The 22,271-nt window shown below is 41.1% G+C and overlaps 1 protein-coding gene across 2 annotated transcripts in view; it reads left to right on the top strand.

The window, feature by feature from the left end:
* LOC308051393 (ceramide transfer protein-like) overlaps nucleotides 1–22,271 on the top strand; it is a gene marked incomplete at its 3' end in the record, with an annotated part of 150,221 nt that overhangs the window by 39,837 nt on the left and 88,113 nt on the right. For both annotated transcript variants that reach the window (XM_080361823.1, XM_080361822.1), the window contains exon 3: nucleotides 22,079–22,195. In XM_080361823.1, the coding sequence (XP_080217949.1) occupies nucleotides 22,079–22,195 (117 nt within the window). The remainder of the gene's footprint in view (nucleotides 1–22,078; nucleotides 22,196–22,271) is intronic.

The raw sequence follows: 22,271 nt of genomic DNA, 5'->3' as shown, positions 1-22,271 counted from the left end.
ACTTGAGGTGTTTAGAAGATTTGTAGATGAGGTTCTTAGGGACATGGTTTAGAGGTGGACTTGACAGTGTTAAATTAATGGTTGGACTTGATCTTAAAGATCTTTTCCAACACAAAATGGTTCTGTGATTCTAATCTTGAAGTCTGCTTAGTGTGCTGTTTTCATGGGTATGGCAGGCCTCTTTTCTAGCTGCAGCTCCCCTGCTTTCATAGGATGGGAACTCTCCATTGCTGTCACTCAGTCTGAGTCCAGTATATGCTGTAGTCTCTGACAGCTCAACAGTACTGCTGCAAAGCATGTTTTTGCTCTTAGGATAGAATATCCTGTCTGGGTGTTGCCTCATGGTTTTCTTGTGAAATCCATATTGAACTGTTGGTGTATGTACATCTTTTGCATCTTCAATGGCATACTGTAGTACATAATATGAGATATAACAAAAAGACAGCTAATCAAATACAGAAATGACTTTAGGGGTACAGCAGTGTATGTGATTTCTGTTCCTGTGTTTGTCCTGTTAAAACTACAAAAGCGATACATGATATTTCTGCATTCTCTAAAGTTGATATGAAGTCGCTTTGCTTCCTGCCAGATTAATAACTCAGCTTCTTCCTGTGCATGATGGGATTCCTAATGAGTTTAACTCAGTGATTTCTTATTCTAAGCTGATGTTTTTCCAGGTGATATAATTCTGATTTTTTTTCTATGGCTAATATATAATGTCAGTGGATCTTGCAAATATTTTGCTACAAATGGATACATGAGAAGCATCATTTGCATTTTTCTGCAGGGGACACAGTTCTCTGTTTTAATTCCCACCAAGGTGACAACATGCACACTTCTGTTTCTAGTATCTCCTGTCCTGGAGTCATTAACTGATTGCACTAAACACAAGTTATGACTTTAATAAAGCTTAGGGTTCTTCAGACTCTGTTCGAACAGGACAGGCCAATTGGTTATATCCTCATTTCTCACAGTGTGTATCTAAATCTTTTAACACCCCTTCACTAATCCCTGGAGTTTTTACATAGGATATCCACAGTCAATGGTAAATTGCTATAGGCAGTGGCTGTGTGAACATGCTGGTTTACAACTATTTCAGTCTTGCCCTCATTTCTTCTAATAATACAGTGACATTCCATGCCTTTGATCAAAGTTTAGCTGTTTCAAGCGCAGATTCGTTATATTCTAGATTTTGCTATTGCAGGTCATTGGATTTTCAGTGGGCAGTTGGGAATAGCATGTGTCAGAGGTGTGTTTGCATATAAACCAATATAGCATGACTTCATACTACATAGTAATTCTACATTATTAACAGGAAAATAACTGGATAAAATATTCATTAACAAATTAGGTACTGTAAGATTATAGGGTAGTTGATTCCACACAAAAATTACTAAAAATTATGTTAAGATGCAGGAGTGTTGATATAAAAAAAATCTCTGCCAGGTGTGCAGATTCACCAGGTTCATTCTTGAGAACTGTGGGTTTCAAGTTTAAAATGTGGTTTAACTGCAAAAGTAACACATACAATATATGCTTGTTCCAAACTTAAAAAGGCGATTCTCCAATGAGAGGGCTTCTTTGCAATGGATTAAACCAAGCTGATTTAAAAGTTTACATAGCGTGCTAGCAAGCTAATATTAAATTCTGCTTAGTGTGCTTCTGCTTTCACAGGTACAGTGGGCTTCTACTTTAACCAAGGTTTGAAAAGACAAAATAATAATTGTTTAAAAGAAAAAGCAGTATTTGTTACATTTTGAAAGGCAAATATTCTAACATAAGATCTGAAGTGAAATATTTGGGTAGTAGCAAAGAATGTAAAAACACTTAACAGGCTTTTATATTTTTAATCCTATTTTCTTGGTAAGATTTTTCTATACGTGCAAATGTGCCATTCTGACAAAGTTTTTCTTTTTATTATTTGTTCATTCTTACATTAGAACAATTAGGTGTCCCATGTTTTGCCACCTAAAAAGATCATCACTATTTTGGTAGACATGAAGTGGTCTCATTTACTTGTTTGCAATAATGTTATCCTATATACTGTAAAAAATACAGCCAGCTGATGTAACTAAAAAAAAATGAATTCTTATTGCTTAAGAATAACAGCAAGGAAAAAGACAAGACAACCTAGTCTGATGTTTCTATTAGGTTTTGTCTGGATTTTGGAATTCAGAAAGGGAAACCAGAACTTTGTGTTGTGAATTTTGGCTGTCCCTAATTCTTCAGGTTTGTGGATCTGACGTGCGGAAACAACTTTGCAACCTATAAAGTCATAAAACTTTACAACTCACAAAGTTATAAAGCAGGTATGTTTATTTTGACGTCGGGCGCAAGGGGGATCGTTCCACCATTCATGCGCAACTTCTAACAATATGAGGTGTGTTTAAATACAGTAAGGTGTTACATATTCATAATGACCCCAGGAATGCCTATACATATTCATAACCTTTCCCGCTTCTTATTAAAATGAGTCCCAGGTAATCATTTCCATAGTCTCCTCCTTGATTCCTCCCTGTTGCGCCTGTGCAGTGCCATCTGGTGGTCTTGAGGAGGGGTCTTTGGATGAAGGCTCCTTCAGCTTCATCACAGTGAACTTTTTACCTGTGGCTCATTATATTGAATTGACTGGAACCCAAGCTGCCAAGTCAATTGAAACCAGACTGGCACCCCCTTTTGCTGTAAATCTTCGTTATCTCGTCTCCTCAAGTTTACAGCTAGGTGCAGTAGAACTTCTTATCTTGGCATTCGATGGGGTTCTGTTTTTCTAAACATAAGTTTACATAAAGCTCTAAACTAAGCATTTATTGTGTGGCTAACCCTTAAAGTGTTAGTTCGTTAGTAGGCACCCATTATATGTTTAGTTAACCCTTAAAATGTTAGTTCCCTCTATCAGATCTACTTGGATTTTGTTTCAGGAAAAAAAAAAAAAAGTGTTGCAAATTAAGTGAATTAGAGTTTGCCACATCTCTTGGGTTTTCAGTACATTTTAAATAAAATGTGTGATAAACAATGAAGTATAATGCTTTCTAATGCTTTCTCTAAGTTGTTCCACCCTAACAGATCTAGGACAGTTAATGATATTAACAAGAAAAAAAATGTAACTTTAATGCTTATGCTTCCAAAGTGTCTTCAAAAATGACCTGTAGAGAAAAAAGGATCTTTATGCACTTTTATAATTGCATTGGGTGTATGTGGCAAGGGCAGCCTCTGTGAGGCTGGGGCTGCTGTGCGCTGGACACAGCCAGTTCCAGCTGGCTCCAGTGGACCCACTGCAGGGCAAAGCTGAGCCCTTCAGCCGCTGTGGTGGTGCCTGGGGGTAAATGGTTAAGAAAGGGCAAGAACGCTGTGCAGCTGTGTGAGAGAAAGAGGAGTGAGGAAAAAAGTGTGAGAAACAGCCCTGCGGTGAGAGCAGGAGCTCCATGCGCTGAGCAGAGATCCCCTGCAGCCCCTGGAGGAGGAAAGCACTGCACAGCAGGCATTTCCCTGCAGCCTGTCGATAGGACCATGCCAGAGTGGATATCCACACTGCAGCCTGTGGAGGACCCCACACTGCAGCAGCAGGTATATTCTGAAGGACTGCAGCCATGGAGAGGAGCCATGCTGGAGCAGGGGAAAAATTTGAGGCAGGAGTGGCAGAGTTGAAGTGTTATAAACTGACTGCAACCCCTCATCCCCCTGCACCCATGTTTTTAGTTTTGTCTTTGTTTCTCACCATTCAACTCTATTTTTAATTGGCAATAAATTAAATGAATTTTCATCAGATAGAGTCTGTTTTTTCCCCGTTATGGCAATTGTTAAGTGATCTCCCTGTCTTTATCTTGACCCACAGCTTTTAGTATTATTTTCTCCCCCCTGTACAGTTGAGGAAGGGGAGTGATAGAGAGGCTGGGTGTGGGTCTGGCAGCCAGCTAGGGTATACCCACCACAATAATCTAGAGAGTCATCATAGATATAGCTTGTGATTAATGTACTTGTTTGAAAGAAAGAAGAGACAAGGATTGTTCCTAAGGAGAGGCAGGATTTTGCTGCATGTACTCAAACACTGGGGAAGGAAGAGATCTCTCAAGGAAAATACAGTGATGATGCTTGTTCAGAGGCAATAACGTTAAGAGAGTATACAAGGAATAGATCATTTAGATGAGCAGAGTTCAGGCTGTATTCTGAAAATGAGCAGTGACTCCAGAAAGAAATACATTGACCTGACTAAATAAATTTCCTTAGTATTTAATAGGGCACAAGAGATCATGTTTTTAGACCTCCCTTGTCTGGTAGAATTCTTACTAAGCATAGTATTAATTGGTAAAATAGGTTTTACAAAATTCTCTTAAGGGAAAAAAGCCAAGTAAATCAAAATCCATTGCTTTACAAAATGTCTTTTCTAAAGCAATGATTTCTTACAATTTTGCAATAGTTCTATTAGGGGAAATAAAACAGGTAGTACTTAATATTTGCTTTCATTGTAAAATTACTCTTTCATGAATACAGTTCTCTTATGAGATCTTATGGCTGTGATAACTCAGTCTACAGAAAAGTTAATAATCTGGTATTCTAGAAGGATGAATGGGAAAATTGACATTAGAAGTTTAATGGAATATGGCTTAAATATGACTGGAATTTAGAAATTAAAAATATAGTGAAATATCAAGAATTATATTCAGCAGCTGAACAGATTTGTGCATTTAACTGTGAGCAAAATCAATGTGCAGCTACACTAAAATTTTCTTAATATTGTATTATAAAATTACTTACTGGCATCACAAAAAATGGTATGTCAAAGCTTCAGGGATAGTTTTGTACTGCTGAATTAGGTGAGTAAAATGTCTTCCCTTGGCTTGTATATGTTATTACAGTGTATAACACTGATGTATTGTAAGCTGCAGTTATCTTCATAGCAGTATATGGTATTGTTTTGTTGATAACTAACTGTGAACTGATGAAGCTAAGATCACAGCCTCTGTCACATTTATGCTAGTGCTGTTCCTGCCTGAGAGAGAACTAAAGAATGGTGATTCTTGTTTTCTGAAGGCCTGTATTATTTGTTTTGTCCTAGTGCCCTGCTCAGTATTTTCTTAATATTAAAAAAAAACCTTTAAAATTTTAAAATAACTTCATCGTAGATAAGTTAGTTCTGCAATGGGAATAGCAGCACAAGCACACTTAGTTGCAATGTACAGACTTTATTCAGATCTGCTATGAACTGCCCTGATTTTCCTCTGCAGAGCAAAGAAGAAATACCATTTTGAGTAGTGAGAGAGACTGGTTTAGCCTTCCCCCCCGCCGAGTACTCTTGAAGGTTATGAAGCATATAAAAACACTTTAAACCTTCCTGAATTATTTGCTTTAAGCACTTGAACCAGTATTTTTCAAGCAGATACTGCTCTGAAGCTTGTTTCATGAATACCTCAGGCTTGAGAGCTGTATAGCAGGAAGGATTTTGTGGCAGTGCAGTCAGCTATGACTCATGAGACCTTGAGCTGGCTACAGACTTCATCAGTAACTGCAGCCAAGTAAATGTTAATTCATGTAAACTGCCTGTTAAGATTTTAAGAGCTAGTATTAGTTGGTTTTATACAGAAAAATCTGGGACACTTGAATACTTGCAATTGTCTTTATTTCAGCAGGATTCTCTGTGGGTAACTTGGAAGAAAGCTTTGGGAAGCATACAGAAAGGATGTTTGGCGATGCCAGAGGCTTATTTCTTGCAGCATATTCTTGCATGGAATTATTATTTAGCTGTTTGTCACGGAGGCACCCCGAGGTTAGTTTAAGGGACAACAGGGTCCAAAACAACTTTTATTAAACCGGTGAGAAACAGGGTTTTAGCACTCCAAAGTGACTTAAATAAAGGTTCGGATATCAGTTGAGGAAAATTATTAAGGGGCAGCAACTAATACAACAGGCGGTCCACAGTGTGCATGCACGTGGCTTCACTCAAAACAATGCCGGAGCCAGCCCTGAGTCCGAGACGAATACACACTTGTCTGAACACGGTGCGGGATTGTTTTTAAAGAGATACACATACTCGTAGTGAGTACGGAAAGTGTACACTCGCGATTCCGCGAGGGTAAATTTATAATACACTCGCAATCCTGCAAGGGTTAATTTACTTACACGTGCAAATGTGCACGGAATATTACACGTGCTTATGTGGAAGCACAGGAGGAAAATACACTCGCGATTGTGCGAGGAAATAATTTATACACGTGCTCGTATTGAGCACGGAAAGTTACGCGTGCAAATGTGCACGGAAAGTTACACGTGCATATGTGCACGGAAGGAAAATACACCCGTGATTCTGCAAGGATTAATTTTACACGTGCTCATATGGAGCACAGAAAGTTATACGTGCATATGTGCACGGAAAGTATAAATATACTCACAATTCTGCGAGAAGTTTTACTCACACACGTGGCAGCAAGGCAAGTGGAGTCTCCATCCCGGGGAGGGGGGCTCTTGGAGGCAGCATCTTGCTCGTGCACCGAGAGACCCGCAAATGGGTGGAGTCTCGACGAGAGTCCCGTTTTTATGTTGTCTGATCAGATCTGACTGTAGGCATTCTAGAAGCTTCTCTGCACCCCCACACTGGCTGTGGGTGCCCCTGAAGCCTCCAAACATCCCCCACACTGGCCGCAGGCGCCCAGCGGCTCAGTGGCGCCTGGGCACTCCCTTCTCCTAATGGCCCTGGCCAGGGTGCTCTGGGGCCAAACAAAAGAAGCTGTTAGCCTCAAGTAGCAGAGGGAGAGGGAGATGTGCCTACTCCTTCCATACTGAAGGAGGGAGGGGAAGAGAGGGGGGTTTGCATTCTGCCACACTGTTTATCTTTGAAATGCTGGCTCTAAAAACAGCACACACAGTCTGCCTCTGCCGCAGACTCGTAAAGTCTGCCAAACTCACCTTTGAAAACTCTGTTAAAGTTTTCAGGTGCTCCCATTCAGTGTCATGTCAGTCTGGGTTTTGTTGCCTGGTGCTCTCTCAGTTTGTGTATGAGGCTGCTGAGGGGTGGGGGTGTTAGGAAAAAGCAGCTGAAGTTCTCCAACCTGCTTTAGGCCCTGAGGGTAGATAGTGACTCCTACTTGCTTTCTGCTTCCTTGTGCAACTGAAACATTCTTTCTTGCCTGTTTTGCTTCTGAAAGGACAGTAGGACATATCCTGGCCTCAGTACAGGTCCTTAGCTTGTAACACGTGAAAATTGCAGTTTTTCCTGCAACGTCTTGTCAGGTAGCTGGCTAATGGACTATACCATTTTATAATCTTTTAATCCCCTCTGAGCATATGGAGGAAAGTGAACACTAAGCTAGAAACAGTGAACTTCAGATAAAAGGAGATCTAAATTAAATGAGGCGAGATCTCCAGAAAGAAAGGGAAGATAAATGGAAAAACTTATTGCAAGTGTAAGCAGAGGCTCAAACTAGTCTGAGGAGGATGTTAGAAGAATAAAGGACAGACCTGAGAAGTGGTGAATAATGCTTTGTGGTCTCTGCAGCTACAGAAAACAATAAAAGAATTTATAGCAAGAGGGTAAACCAAGGAAGTTTTCCCAGAGCTCAGTGGGAAGGAAAATGTAACAAATCTGATACAAAAAATTACGTATGTCTGCCAAGTTATCAATGAAAATTAAATATAAACTTAATTGGTCGAGAAAAGGGTTAATTGTCAACAACTTGACTTGTTCTGGGTTAAGAAAATAACAGGTCATGTGATTCAGATGTTTTATTTGCTCTTGGTAAAATGCATATTAGAGAACTTGGGTTCAATGTTCAGTGAATTCAGGGTTCTTATGGTGGAGCCTGTTGTCCTACCCCACTCTGTGGGGTGAGGACAGAGTTAACTTTTGAATATCCTGTGCAGTAACCAGGAGTAAGGACAATTACTCAAGACGTTCAATTAAATAATGAATTTACTAAAAACTCAGTGGAATTACAGTGAATAGTGGCTTGGCAAAAGTTTGTAACTATATCAAGACTTCAAGAACAAAACTCACAACAATATTACCCTTATGTGCCCAGAATAAAGTTACAAAGAGAGAAAAAAGAGAGAGAGATTAAGATACCAGAAGAAAGGTAAGATTTCACCACTTCAAGGGTTTGTCAATCCAGTGAGGATCTCTATAGCTTTTTTGGTGGTGGGTGCAATGCAACTTCACTCCTAGTGTCCTGAGTGAGAAGGTTTTTATACTTTAGTTAATTCACATGCAAGATAGGAGAGGGTGGCTCATCTCCCCCCTCTGCTCACTCCTCATGCTAATTAAGGAGATTGTTCCAGAAATGGGTTAGTGGTCCAAGAAATAGGTCAGTGGTCTCAGAAGTGCCCAGAAGTGAGTTGGTTGGTGTCAGGGTTTAAGGCAAGGCGGCAAGAAACCGTGGCAGACGCTCTCTGTTACCCCCTTACCTTCCGCCACCCCTTCCTTTAGATCGGAAAGATGATAGGAAGATAAGGAGGAAGGGAGACTTAGACTTCAAGTTGGAAGGTTTTAAAGGGTTTTACTAATGCTACTAATAAATAGAGAATATATACAAAATATACAAAACCAATCTTGAATGCTCATTATGGAGTTGGTGTCACTCCAGCAGCAGCGGAGCTGGGTGTGCGGAGCTGGCGTGGCTCCAGCAGGTGCAGCTCAGGACCCTGGAAGTCATGGGCAGGACTTCACAGCAAACTGGAAACTGGTTGCAGGGATTACAGGGCCTCGGGCCTAGCATCACAGGCATGCAGAGAGGGTCCTCTTTAGATGCTGGCCATGGTCAAAGAGAGCTTGACCCTCGTGATCACCCTCTTATATAGGGGGTATGACGATTATGGGATGGAATACTCAGTTGGTCAGTTTAAGTCACCTATTCCATCCACCCCTCCTCAAACACACCCCTCTCACGACAGAACGTGGGAAAACTTATCAGTCTTTCTTGGCTACCATAGTAATAAATCTAAACGTGAGCTTCTTCAGCATTCCGTTGATCTTCTTATCAGCACTGAGTACAGCATCTGAGGAAAAATATGCAGGCAAAAACTCAGAAAAGTACAGCCACCTAGAAGAACTTAGCTGAAAGAAAAATCACTAGAAGAGAACTGGTCTTGTTTTTAACAAAACCAGGACAGTTGGTCCTCTAGAATTCGTTATTTCCTCTAGCTGGTCAGTGATTGCTGAATGACCCTGCCTTTGTTCCAGTCCAATTAATGAGAGCTAAAGGAAAAGATACCTCTAATGAGGCTTTTGTTTTGCAGAGAATAGGAAGGCCTCATGGAAGAGACAGCATTAATGCCTTTATCTCAAAGACTGATGTCTTTGTTTTGCAAAGAACAGGTTGGCCTCAAGGAAGACATAAGTCCTGTCTCCATAGCACTTATCTATTCCTTGTTGCCAGAAGTTGTGAAAACCAGCTGTTTAAGGCATAACAAGGTGCATACCATGTCCATCACACCACCCTGTGACTTAAATACCTGTTTTGCCTCGTTGATGGTAGTGGTCCTTGCATCCAAACCATTTTTACCACCCTATGGCTCAAACAGACATCCCGGGTGCTTCTTGGAGGTCATCTTCTAGAGTGGTGTTTCTTACATAGTGAACAGAAGGAATAAAGAGAGAAGAGGCAAAGGAAAGTAAGCAAGTAATCATACACTTAACAATGGCTATGTGTCACAGTCCATTCAGTGATGGACTCGTGATGGTTCGTTTACCTTGATCTCGAAGCGCAAAATTAAGGCAACCAAAATGCCAAGGGGTTATAATTCAGTCAAAGAGTGTTACTTTATTATTTTGTCCGTAAAGCGGCAAGCGGTAGAGAGGGAGAAAAGGGGAAAGAAAAAAGAAAAAGGGAAAGAAAAAAGGTGGAAATGAGGATTTGGTTACCACCAGATGAGTTCCAAAGGCGTCCCTCTGGTCCTGTAGAGTCCTGTTGGTCTTGTGTCGTGATCCGGGATCCTCTGGTGGGAAAATCTTAACGATGTCCATTCAGGAGTCATCTTCTATGCTTCTTCACCCCCCCTCACTTCCATTGTTTGAGGCCAATCTCCGCCTTTGTTTCGCAATCCAGGCTTAACTGCGGGGGCCGAAAAGTCCCCGCTCTGCTTGCCAGGACCCATCTGCACCTGCGTGGCCTTGCATTCAGGAGTCTCTTTCTGGTCCATTGGGTGACCTCAGGACCTTTGGCAAGCTTCTGGGCATGCTCTTCTTCGTTGGCCTTTGTTTCAGGGAGGAGGTGGGGGGCAGGTGTGACTGAGGTAGCAGGTGAGAATTCATCTTCTGGACAGCAGCTATTGTCCTTGGGTCGAAGAGACCTGTATAACACAATTCCTTTTAGGAGGTGGGGGCTAGTTTGGCTGAGGCAGCAGATGAAGTCAATACAGCAGCCATTGTTACCGGTAGCCCCCTGGGTCGGAGAGACCTGTGCAACACAATTCTTCTCTTCAGGCCTCTCTCTAAGTCATTGTCCTTATGTTCTTTCTGTCAGGGTCTCAGTTCTCTCAGTTCTCCTAGTCCCTGATGGCAATGTTTCAGGCAAATACTGTTCCATCTTCAGACCAACTCTTACACTATGCGAACCATCAAAAGCAGTAATCCAACTGACACTGTTATTCCAATTTGTGCTAACTGTTGTCCCCACCTGGTGAGTCCTAAAGAGCATAAAAGAGAGGTAAACCAGGTATTCAGGTGAGAATTCGTCGAACCAGTTTGTTGGTTGGAGTGTGTGTGGAGCAGATCAAAGTCTGATCAGCAATTTCTTTCATCTTAGCACAAGCTTCTTCTATAGAGGTAGTGGCATTATGAATAGTAATACAACATTCTCTGTTAGATTCAACATTCCGCAAACTTCATTTTCTTTAAGCAAAATCATATCTAGAGCTAAGTGATTCTGAAGTGTCATTTTCAATACCTGTTGGACTTGTAAATTTAATTCTCCAAAAGCATATCTAGTTCAATTTGTCAATACACAAACTTGCCAGGTTATGTTTTCTAGAACAAATTGATGTCATTTGAGAGTATGATATAGAGCAAAGATATTTTCTAATACCAAAGATAAAGTTTGTTCTGTGGTATAATAATCGGGTATTTTAACTCCGTATGTTGCCCAGTTGGGTTGTCTGGTTGGTTACTTGGATTGTTGACGTGTCCATCTCTGAGGGACGCTAAAATTAAACACCACACTGTAACCCTGCATGTTTCTCCCAAGGTCAAATATGAATAAAATTTTCTATTTTAACATCCCCAAGCCAATACAAATGGTGCAGGATATACACTCATTTGGCAAGTCCAAGTATCAGTATAGTTTACAAGGTGCATGAAGCCATGAGAGGAGTAACCCCGACACATACACATATCTCTTATCAGAACTCGTACACCTTGTAACAACTATGTTTCAGGTGGAATTCCAGGACCAGTGCTACAGTTAATGACTTTCTGACACTGAAAAAGGTCAGAAACGTCCTGGTTAGGGGAATTTATATATTTTAAAGGCTTCAACATAGGGTTTTCTCATGACCACATCTACTGAATACCAGATAAATCCCTTTGTTCCGTTCCTAATTTATGGGGAAGTTATATACACCATGGGAGAGTTATATTCAAAGAATAATGATCCTCATAAAAGTTAGGTTACTTAAGAGGATGGAAAAAGGGGTCAAAAGGAAAAATGGAGCTAAGCAAGGTATAGTTGTCTCCCAAGAGGCTATAGTCTATTGTTAGGATCAACACAGTTTGGAACACAACGGCTCTTGAAGTCCCAATTTGGAATGTCTCAAAGGTAAAGTTTAATTGTTGGTGGGAGGTGTTAATCCTTCTTTCCTCAAAATTATCCTTTGAATTATACAGAACAAAAAAGGTGTCGTTTAGTCTCAGGGTAATGTTTGGGACTCCGTACTGGAAAAAGGTCTCACAATAACCCTGTGTTAGGAGAGAATCTACTCTCTTCTGAATAGAGCCTGTTGTGCCATCCTTTTATGTCCCAATCCCATTCCGTGGGTAAACATAGAGAGTCTCTAAAGTCTGGGTTTTTTTGTTAGATCAAGAGTTCCATTCAACGGGATAAAAAAAAAAAATCTCATCCCTTGCTCAGTAGACTGAGGAACAGGCATACATATTCCCTGAAAACTGCCAAGAACCAAAACCACATACACATGTTAAAAGTATAGACAAACAATCAAAACTACTAAACAGAGGCTAAAAGCTAACATGTGCCTTGATAAAGCAGGAACTTTTGACAGGTGAAGATCTGTTTCTTTCACTGAATCACAGAATGTTAAGGATTGGAAGAGACCTCAAAAGATCATCTAGTCCAATCCCCCTGCTGGAGCAGGAGCACTTACATCAGGTTACACAGGAAGGTGTCCAGGCAGGTTTTGAATATCTCCAGAGAAGGAGACTCTACAGTCTCCCTGGGCAGCCTGTTCCAGTGTTCTGTCACCCTCAATGAGAAGAAGTTTCTTCTCATATTTAAGTGGAACCTTCTGTGTTCCAGTTTGCACCCATTGCCCCTTGTCTAATCATTGGTTGTCACTGAGAAGAGCCTGGCTCCATCCTCATGACACTCACCCTTTATATATCTGTAAACATTAATGAGGTCACCCCTCAGTCTCCTCTTCTCCAAGCTAAAGAGACCCAGCTCCCCTCAGCCTTTCCTCATAAGAGAGATGCTCCACTCCCTTAATCATCTTGGTTGCCCTACGCTGGACTCTCTCCAGCAGTTCCCTGTCCTTCTTGAACTGAGGGGCCCAGAATTGGACACAATATTCCAGATGTGGTCTCACTGGGGCAGAGTAGAGGGGGAGGAGAACCTCTCTCGACCTACGAACTGTGGGGATTTTAGAAGACCAAGGACATGTAGTGAGCAATCCAGACACTTTAGATATGAACTTGATTAGCCTGTAAAGTGCAGGCCTCAAAGATGCAGCAAGATAAATCAAGGTTGAAGAAATGCTGATACAAGCTTACGTAGCAGAAAAATGAGGAAGAAAGGCAAGTGTATGTGGCCGACGCCTGTCTGAAAAAACAGGATGCCATGGGGGGAGTTGGTGGTCGCAGACCAAAAAGGACTGAGCTAGCAGAAACGGCTTAAGGATGCGCGAACAGCTCATTAACAGTGCATACAACCAATCAGATTTTAGCTGTCCCATAATAAGGGAGCCAATAGCATATATAAATCTGATGACTCTGCTAATAAAGTGACTACTGCCTGATCATATTGATTGTGTGACTAGTCCGTGACTTCCGCGTTGACAAGTGGCACCCAAACAGGGACCCTCAGATCGGCATTGGCAACGAATGAAGACGACCCAGTGATTCTGACAACTGAGGGGGCAAAAGCTGGCTGAAGGTGAGTGCTGCCCTGGCACTCGGGAAAATGCTAGTGTATAGTTAAAGAAATCCTGCTCTGATCAAGCAGGCGGCTGGGGAGGAGATGGGGATCACACTGTCAAAGGAAGAGTTGGCAGTGGTAAAGCTCCTCCAACATATACTCTCTACGAGAGGGGTTACTTATGACTCGTCTACCTTGAAGGCCCTGCTGCTTTGGGCACGGGGTAAAGATTTAATCCCCTCAGTGCAAGCCGCCTTTGAGGTCCACGTATGGTCTGATATAGGGGCAAAGCTGTGGGAAGAAATTAGTATGGGATCCAAGGAGGTGAGTAAGTTCTCCACTTTGTGGAGGTTGATTCACGAATCTTGGAAAGAAATGCAAGCCGAAAGGAAAACATGATCAAAATAGCAACACGGCGCAAAACCCTCCTGCTGATGACTTTCCCCCTCTGCCACCCAACATGCTGCCACTACTGCCTCCGCTGTGTTCTGAGGCACCCACTACAGAATCACCAAATGCAAGCACAGAACCACAACGGCCAGTGGCACGGCTGTATCCACCGCTTCCACCATCTACACCACTAAGTCCTCAGACTCCGATTACCTGCTGTGAACAATGTGAGGAGATGAATCAAAGTTTAGGAGATGCCCAGCGGAAGGAACTGCTGCAGAAGTTGGAAGACCTACAAGCACAACTAGATGCTCCTGAGAAATCGGCACCCATACCTCTACCACCAATTAGTGCTTCTTCGGAACCACCAATTTCCAGTCCATATGGTTCCTTTCCTGTCCCAGCTCCACCCACTGCAGTGCCTTTGAGATCGGGGTCGGGGGTGGAGGGAGGGGCAGGGGTTAAGTGGAAGGGGATTGTGCGTGATGCTATATTAGATGGAGTTGTGGTGCCCATGGCTTATCCGGTTGTGATAGATGCACAAGGAGTGAATATGTGGGAAGCTCTAGATTGGAAAATATTAAAAGAGGCTAAAAGTGTGGTAACTCAATATGAGCTAAAATCACCATATACACGGTCAATATTGCAGCATATTTTTTTGTCTAATTTGTTAACACCTCATGATACGCATATGACCATGAGAATGTTGTTATCTCCATCACAACAGATACAATTCTTTCAATACTGGCAACAGGGTCATGACAATGCAGCTGCTGTTCCTCGGCAACAGGGTGATCCTTTGTATGGGGTACAAACACAGATGTTGCTGGGAGAGGGTCCTTTTGCTAGACCAGACTGGCAAGCAAATTTTGTGACAGAGGTGTTACAACTTAGTCAAGACCTGGCATTTAAAGCGCTGGCCTCTGTGCAAGATGAGAGGACATGACCTGCATTCACAAATGTCTGAAGACATGAAAGTGAGGTTTTTAGATATGCTTGCATTTGAAAATGCGAATGACAAAACCAAAAGAGCTCTTAGTGCGTTGCCATGGTGGTCTAACGCGGGCCAGCTGCTCAAAGCTGCTGACGGAATGTTAGAGCAAGAGAAAGCTCCGGTCATGGCTGTGGCTGTAGGAGCTGCAGTGTGACCTTTGGTCGCAAAACAAAAAGGGGTAAACGGGGTAAGCGTTGTTATAATTGTGGTTAAAAAAAAAAGAAAAATTGAGACATTGATTGCGTTTGCATTGCTGTAATCGTGTACTGCAAATAACGCATGCTGAATGGGCTGAATAATGGGTAGGCAGACCTTTGGATGAATTAGAAGGAACATTGCCTGCTACACAGGAGCCTATTTTTAGGCGCGAGCAAGCTTTTGCAAATTTTTTAACGCTTCTTGAATGCCGAGAAACTAAAATTATTGCTTTTATGCTATTTGATATAATTAAGGTTTATAATAAGTATCATATTATTAACAATAATCAAATTATAGGGAAGGAGTGTGGGAGTAACATACCCATTCCACGCTCTTGGACCGTCAGTCCTGAAAACTGGGAGAGAGAGAAACAACGATGGTGAGTCCGCTGAAAATGGACCCAGCAAAGATAATCGTGGGGGTAATTTTTGGATTGATGATTGGGTCCCATTTAGGAGCTATAGATAAGGCAAATGCATTACATCGCATAGATCCTAGGCCCAACATGTGGTTAACATTTGCAAATCAAACCAATCAATCATCATTTTGTATTGCAATGCAATGTCTCTGATCCATTTAGAACCTGTCTTGTAGGTATGCTATACTGGGATCCAAGTGATTGGAAGTATTGGGTAAACAATACTACTGTATTAGGCAAAACAGTGGTAAAATCTACATGTGATAAGAAATATAATTGTAATAAGAAAGCCCAGTCACCAAGTTGCGAAGGAGGAGCGAAGCAAATTGGTGTTGCAGCTTGGAGATTTCTTGCACACTTCACTGTTCTGATTGCAGCAAGTAGATCTGCACCTTCCAAGCATTTTCTTTTGGGATATGCAGCTGAACAGAGTTCTCAGAAAACATTATTTGAGATTACAATTTACTGTCAAGGTTTTGATTGCAGGGTGACATTAAAACCGTGGGAGATGTATTGTTAACCCCCTCTCCAACCCCTTCCCCCTTCAGCCCCTCCCTCTCCCCCCCTTCCCACTAAGGACAGGCGATCGGGAGGAAAAGAAGGACAGAGAAGAGAGTTGGAAAAATTAAAAATGTTTTATTAATGCTACTAATAAGAATAGAGAAAATAATACAAAATATGTAAAACCAATCTTGAAAGTCCCAGCAACTGCAGAGCCAGCACCCGAAGTTCTGGATTAGACTCTGCAGCCAAACGGAGCTGGATTCAGTCTCTCACTAGGCCTCAGTTCACAGGGACGACTAGCAAGGTCCTCTCCTAATGTCGGCCATAAGCAGAAGGGAAAAAAAGGGACGAGATCCTCGTGATCTCCCACTTTTATATGAAGTATTCACGTGAATGGGATGTTATACTCAGTTGGTCAGTTTTTTGGTCACCAGTTTCTCGTTGCCCCTCTCATGGGATGTCCATCCATCTTAATCAATAACATCGCATTCCATTGCTATGTTTACAAAAACATGTATCTGTTTTTCCAGGAAAATACAGCTAATATGAAGGCTTTAGCTGACAGGCAAATTCACTAAAAGAGAAACTTGTTTTTAACAAAACCAGGACATTTACTTAAGAAATCTCAACCTAAGAGAGATACAGGGCATTCTTGTATTTAAAAGAATTCATCTGTTAAAGCTTTGTTCCTAATATGGTATTCTATTGGTTTCACAAATGACCATAACTCTTTCTTTCCCGTGACCCCAACAACTGGCATGGTGAATTTACTAAGAGATTCTTTACAACTAGTTACTGTTGGAGCAAATAAAGGACCCTGCACTCCGATTCAGTGTGAATCATGCTAGAGCCATTTATTACAGAAACAAGCCTCCTTATATATGCAACTATTCTTTGATCATGCGTCCACGCTCCAAGCATGCATTCACTAATTGGATATCATCTATGTTCACGAGCTGTCCACACACTGGGGTCTCACTGCTGATAGGTCCATTGATTTACATCATGTTGAGGCCCTGTTATTGTAGAACTGCCTCCCTCCCATGGCAGGTCCTGTTTTCAGCTTTCCGAGGTGGCCTTGAAATTCCTTTGGGCCTGGCTGGTTCAGTAACAAATCTTCATCTAATAGAAACCCATCCACAAGTTACTACAGAATAAGTTGCTTCTGTGCCTATTAAAAAAAATCTGCTGGGGGATGCCTCTAAATTCACCCTGGTCCCCTTCATTCAGTATCACAGTTCTCTAGCAGCGATTTCTCTGCCATGGGGGAAGGTCTCCCCCCGCTGCCCTTTTGCTGGTGTCTCTTTAGCAGCAGGCAGTCAGCTTCACGAGAGCTTCTTACTGCACTTTTGTTTATCTTTTTTTTTTTCATTTTTCATTTTATTCTTGCTATTATATACTTTATATGCAAATCCAATTAATTGAGAAATAGTCATTCCTTCAGCCTCATTTACATTTAGCAATTTCTTATGGGTGTCAATAAACAACTTATTAAACGTCAATCTATAATCTTCATTCTCTGGATTCCAATCAGTTCATATTCTAGGAGCTTTTTAATACAACCTCTCACAATTTCAAATCCATCACAGCATTTAGTTTCCTTTTTCCTATCTCCAGCTAGTGCATAAATTCTATGCAAATCAGAGTTGAACAACTTACATTCTTTTCTCATCTCACATTATTACGTAGAAGAACAAATTAACATACAGTACTGTACTTCACCCCATTTTTTCCAAACTTCTGCAGGACAACATTAATTGCAATATAGTAGTATAACTTAAAATACCATATTCAGGCTATTTTTCCTTATTATCCAATTTATATAAAGGCTACAGTTGAACAAGATATAATTTCAAACTTTTTTTTTATCCAAAGAACCTCCCACAAATTTACTCTAATGTGTAAGGATGTATCCTAAGGGGGAGTAAGGTGGTATTTCAGTAGAGGAACAAGTTTCCATTCTGTAATTATCTCCCCAAACAAATTTATTTTGGTACCAAATACAAATATGCAAACTAAACACTGAGCTCAGATATGCAAATGGATCACAATTACACTTATTCAAGACAATATCTCGATTTTAGCATTGCACCTTTGGGCCACTTGCTGCAGGGAGAGGAACCGGTGGCCAGTCGGTCCCACTCCCTGCTGTTGTCTGTAAGCTGGACCAGACAAAGCTCTTATCAGCATCCCATCTGGGCTGCCACAACTGTTGTCCCAAATATAGGGTTCTTTACCTGGTGTGCATACAAAAGAGACAAATTTAGCACACAGAGATGAGATATTGTTTATTACAGAGTTGTTCAAGGAATAAAACCAGCACACTAGAAAAAAAAACAACAGCTATTTATAGAAAATCTTATCACTGCATTCACACCATGAAGAGCTCATTGGTCATGATCTTCTGGATCATCATAAAACATACATTTTGGGTCCATGGATTCTCCTGATTTAACAGTCTGTGAACTTACTATACCATATAACAGGCAAAGATTTATGTAGCTGTAATACATGTTTAAACAGATACCTACAAAGAAAACAAGCTAATATTAATAAAAAGCATCTTGCAGACTGTTCAGCAAGTTTTCTGTGATTTTTTTGTTATCAGCTAGTTCTCTCTCAGCTTGTTGAAGTTTAAACAGTTCTGCTTGTAAATCTGTCTGCAGTGATTTAATGATCTCTTGCAGAGATTTATTTGCATCTTGCTCAGTTTGTTTTTCTGAGCAGCTATGGGTGCTGCTCCTAAAACAGCAAAGATCTGTTTTCTTTTGCTAAGCCCCTTATTTGTTCTGTTACAATAGCTGGGGACAACCAGTGTCCCGAAGCCCAGCCGAACCCCTCTGGAGTTGGGCAAGCTTTATTGACTTTTAGTAAATTCAGCAATGGGGAGTAGTCAAGGTCCGGCTTGACCTGGGATGCCATGATCTGCTACCGGAGATTACAGTTTCAACTGCAAATCAGTTCTCCTTTCTTCAGCACTCTGGCTGATATCCTCTTTTAAGAAACTTCTTTACCACTTCTCACAGAGTATCCCACTTCTGACACCAATTAAAATGTCCTGTCCCACTCAGTGGGGTGAGGGCAGAGTTAACTTTTGAATACTCTGTGCCGTAACCAGGAGTAACGAAAATTACTCAAGAGGTTAAATTAAATCACAAATTTACTAAAAACTCAGTGGGGCATAGTTTTTCAAATATCTTAAAAGTTGTTATGCAAACCTGAAATAATCACTGGAATAATTTGTGTCTGGAAGCATGAAATCGGCAGTACTGCAGGCTTTTAAGATTAGTTTTGGCATGTCTTTCTAACTGTAGCATATAATTGCTTTTAACTCCTCTCAAAGGCCCTTGGAGAAGGTGATCGAGCAGAGGAATACTGTCATGGCAAGAAAAACTTTGATACCCAGTTCTTATACGCTTGATTTTTGGGGTGATTTTTGGAAGAATCTTCCATTGTCGTAGGTGCGTATCCCCCACCACATGACTAAAGGAGGTCCTGGCAGAGGGATAGTTGGGAACAGGTTTATAAGCCTGACACACTGATGTGGCAGGCGTGCTACCCTAAAGCAGATGAACATCTTTCTTATATATAGTAATAATAATGTAGCAAATGCAGTTTGAAAAAGAGGGGCCTGGACTAGAAGACTTGATGTCCCTTACACATCCCTATGTTCTGTGGTTCAGTGAAGGCAAAGCAGCACATATAACCAGTTTTGAAAGTTGTTTGAATTAAGTTGAGATGGTCAGGTATTAAGTGAATTGGTAGCTCCAGTTGATTCACTTGATTCTCAGCTTTGTCAATTGTTGTGGTTTTTTTTTTTTTCTGTGGGAAGTTTAAATTTATTTAAATTTAACTTAGGTTTAAGATGCTTCATCAAATATGTGAAGCTATTAAAAAAAACCTGAAACTTCAAGTACTTATGTTAAACTCTTCTTAGCTTATTTTTTATTTGCTAGTTGGCTTCTTTTGTACTTTTCCTTCTCCTTAGTATATTTAAACAAGAAAAATTGGGTATTATGTTTAAGTAGCTTCTGATTTCCAGACCCTTAGAAAATAATTCTCACTGATTCTGAACTGTTGTGTATGACACAACAAATGAGACTGGCTTTTAGGTTTTCTTTTGTGGAGTGTTTCACAAGTTATCCACAGTGCTCTAGTTGTCTGCAAGATGAATATATTCACATAACTGTTCTTATGTTATAAAGGATATTAACATGTATAGTCTTGTATTTGGCATTAGGAATCAATATTTATGGTCTTTCAGACTGCATAATTTGCCTTAACCTCAGAGCCTGTTATCTTCCTATGATTATTTGTATGTGTAACCTTTCTTTGTATTCAAAAAGGTGTTCAGCTATACCTGTGTTATGTTTTGTTAGGAATAGTTATCAATGAAGGGGGAAAAAAAAGCTATGCTCTGTGTTGGATGTTTGCTAGGGAGTAACTTTGAACTGTCAGAGCACAGGGCAGATTAGATAATTGTTTTGTTCCCTTGTACTTTCCTTACCAGCTTCACTGTAATGCTAGTAAAGGCTTTTTAGTATTTGAGGCATGTGACCTGAAAGATGCATTCGAGTGGTGTTGGAGTGAATAAAGGACTCAGCATTCCGATTCAATGTGAATCACGCAAAGCCATTTATTACAGAAACAAACCTCCTTATATATGCAACTATTCTCTGATCACGCATCCATGCTCCAAGCATGCATTCGCTAATTGGATATCATCTATGTTCACGAGCTGTTCATATGCTGGAGTCTCACCGCTAATAGGTCCGTTGATTTGCCCCACGTTGGGGCCTTGTTATTACAAAGTTGCTTCTCTCTCACAGTTGGTCCTGTTTACTGCCTCTGAGTTGTCCTTGAAATTCCTGGCTGGTTCAGTAACAAGTCTCCATCTAATAGTGACCTCTCCACAGAGTGGTGATATGGGAAGGAATTGCCTGTTGCCCCTGTCACAGAGGCACCCCAAAATGACTCCAAGAAAACATAACCTTAAACCAAATATAATATGGAACCAAAACCAAATGACAGATCGAAACCAAACAACAAACGAAAGCAAGCAGGGGAGTAATCCAGAATCAATCACCACTCTGAAAGCATTTAATAAACTGCAGGTTTGATACATCAGTTGAGGATATTATTACCATATGGCCACACAAGAATGATCAACCACAGTATGCACGCACTCACTCAAACAAGGCCTCTCTCACTCAAGGTTACCCAGAAGAAATAATCGCTTGCCAGGGAGGAGAGGCAAGGGCTCACTCAAGGATATATCCAGAAGAAATAATCACTCACCAAGGAGAAGGTGAGGGCTCTCAGTCCTGGCAAGTCTCTTTAGACAGTGTCCTTGATCTAAAGGGAGGGCTATCTTCACAGTCCTGCTGCTCTAAGAATACCACTCAAAGGGGGTCTTTGGTGGGGTCCCCATTTTATAGCCTGGTTGGATCTGACTGTGTTCATTTATGGGCACAGTCCAGAAGCTTTTCTGGGCCTGGGCACCTTGTTTGCTGAGGATCCTGTATGTTGACTGGGATCTCGCTCCTCCTACTCCCCTAGCCGTGGGCGAGGTGTATGTGACTGGAGTCACCGTGCCCCTGAGGGGAGGTGGTGGGATGGAGTGGATGTGATGGTCAGCATCCGTCCAAGGTGCGTACATGAGGACAGCCACAGTGGGGCACAAAAGGTGCTAAAGAACCATCAACTGTCCTGTTGAAAGCTCTGGACCTCATCAACATGTGTGCAACTGCCACAGTTCCCAATTATCTGACAATCCTGTCTTAGTGAAGATAGTTGAGGCAGAGGGTGTCACAGCTTCCTTTAGTTGCCTGCCTTCCTTGTAATTTTGCTGTAGTCTGCCTTTATGGTTCTATCCTGCTGCTTTTTGCTGTGATGTATGTATTCCTTCCATCTAAAAATCAGTATTGATAGCAATAATCTTAATTTCTCTTTCTTGCTTGAAATTTTTTAAAAATGGTGATCCTCTACTTATTTTACTAAAGGATTCATTTGGAAGTATGAAGGTTTGGTCAATGTTTGTGTGGAACTTTTTTGTGACATTTTTGTTTAATAAGAATGTGCTAAACAGGCTTTTTTGTTTCAGAAGACACATTTTTCATTTTGGAAGTGTATGTTAGTTCATTATTTGAGACAGCTACATAAAACAGGGTTTAGAATCTAGGATAAATTCAAGGCATTATTGATCTCTTTTTCTAATTACAGTGTGTGAGATATTGTTGATCATGTTGAAAATTTTAGATATTCTTACACTCTTTTCTTTCACAGCCTCATGACTTTGACGAATGCAGATTTGATATTAGTGTAAACGATAGTGTTTGGTACCTCCGAGCTCAGGACTCAGACCACAGACAACAGTGGGTAGATGCAATAGAACAACACAAGGTATGGTTTTATTTCTGATTTCCTTTCTCACTCCCTCATTAGAACTGGTGGTGCTTGTGGGGAGCTGTAAGCTTCA

This window comes from Nesoenas mayeri (genome assembly GCF_963082525.1).
Source record: "Nesoenas mayeri genome assembly, chromosome: W".
Lineage (NCBI taxonomy): Eukaryota > Metazoa > Chordata > Aves > Columbiformes > Columbidae > Nesoenas > Nesoenas mayeri.
Note: the sequence above shows the minus strand (reverse complement) of the source record. Positions and strands in the feature narration are given on the sequence as shown.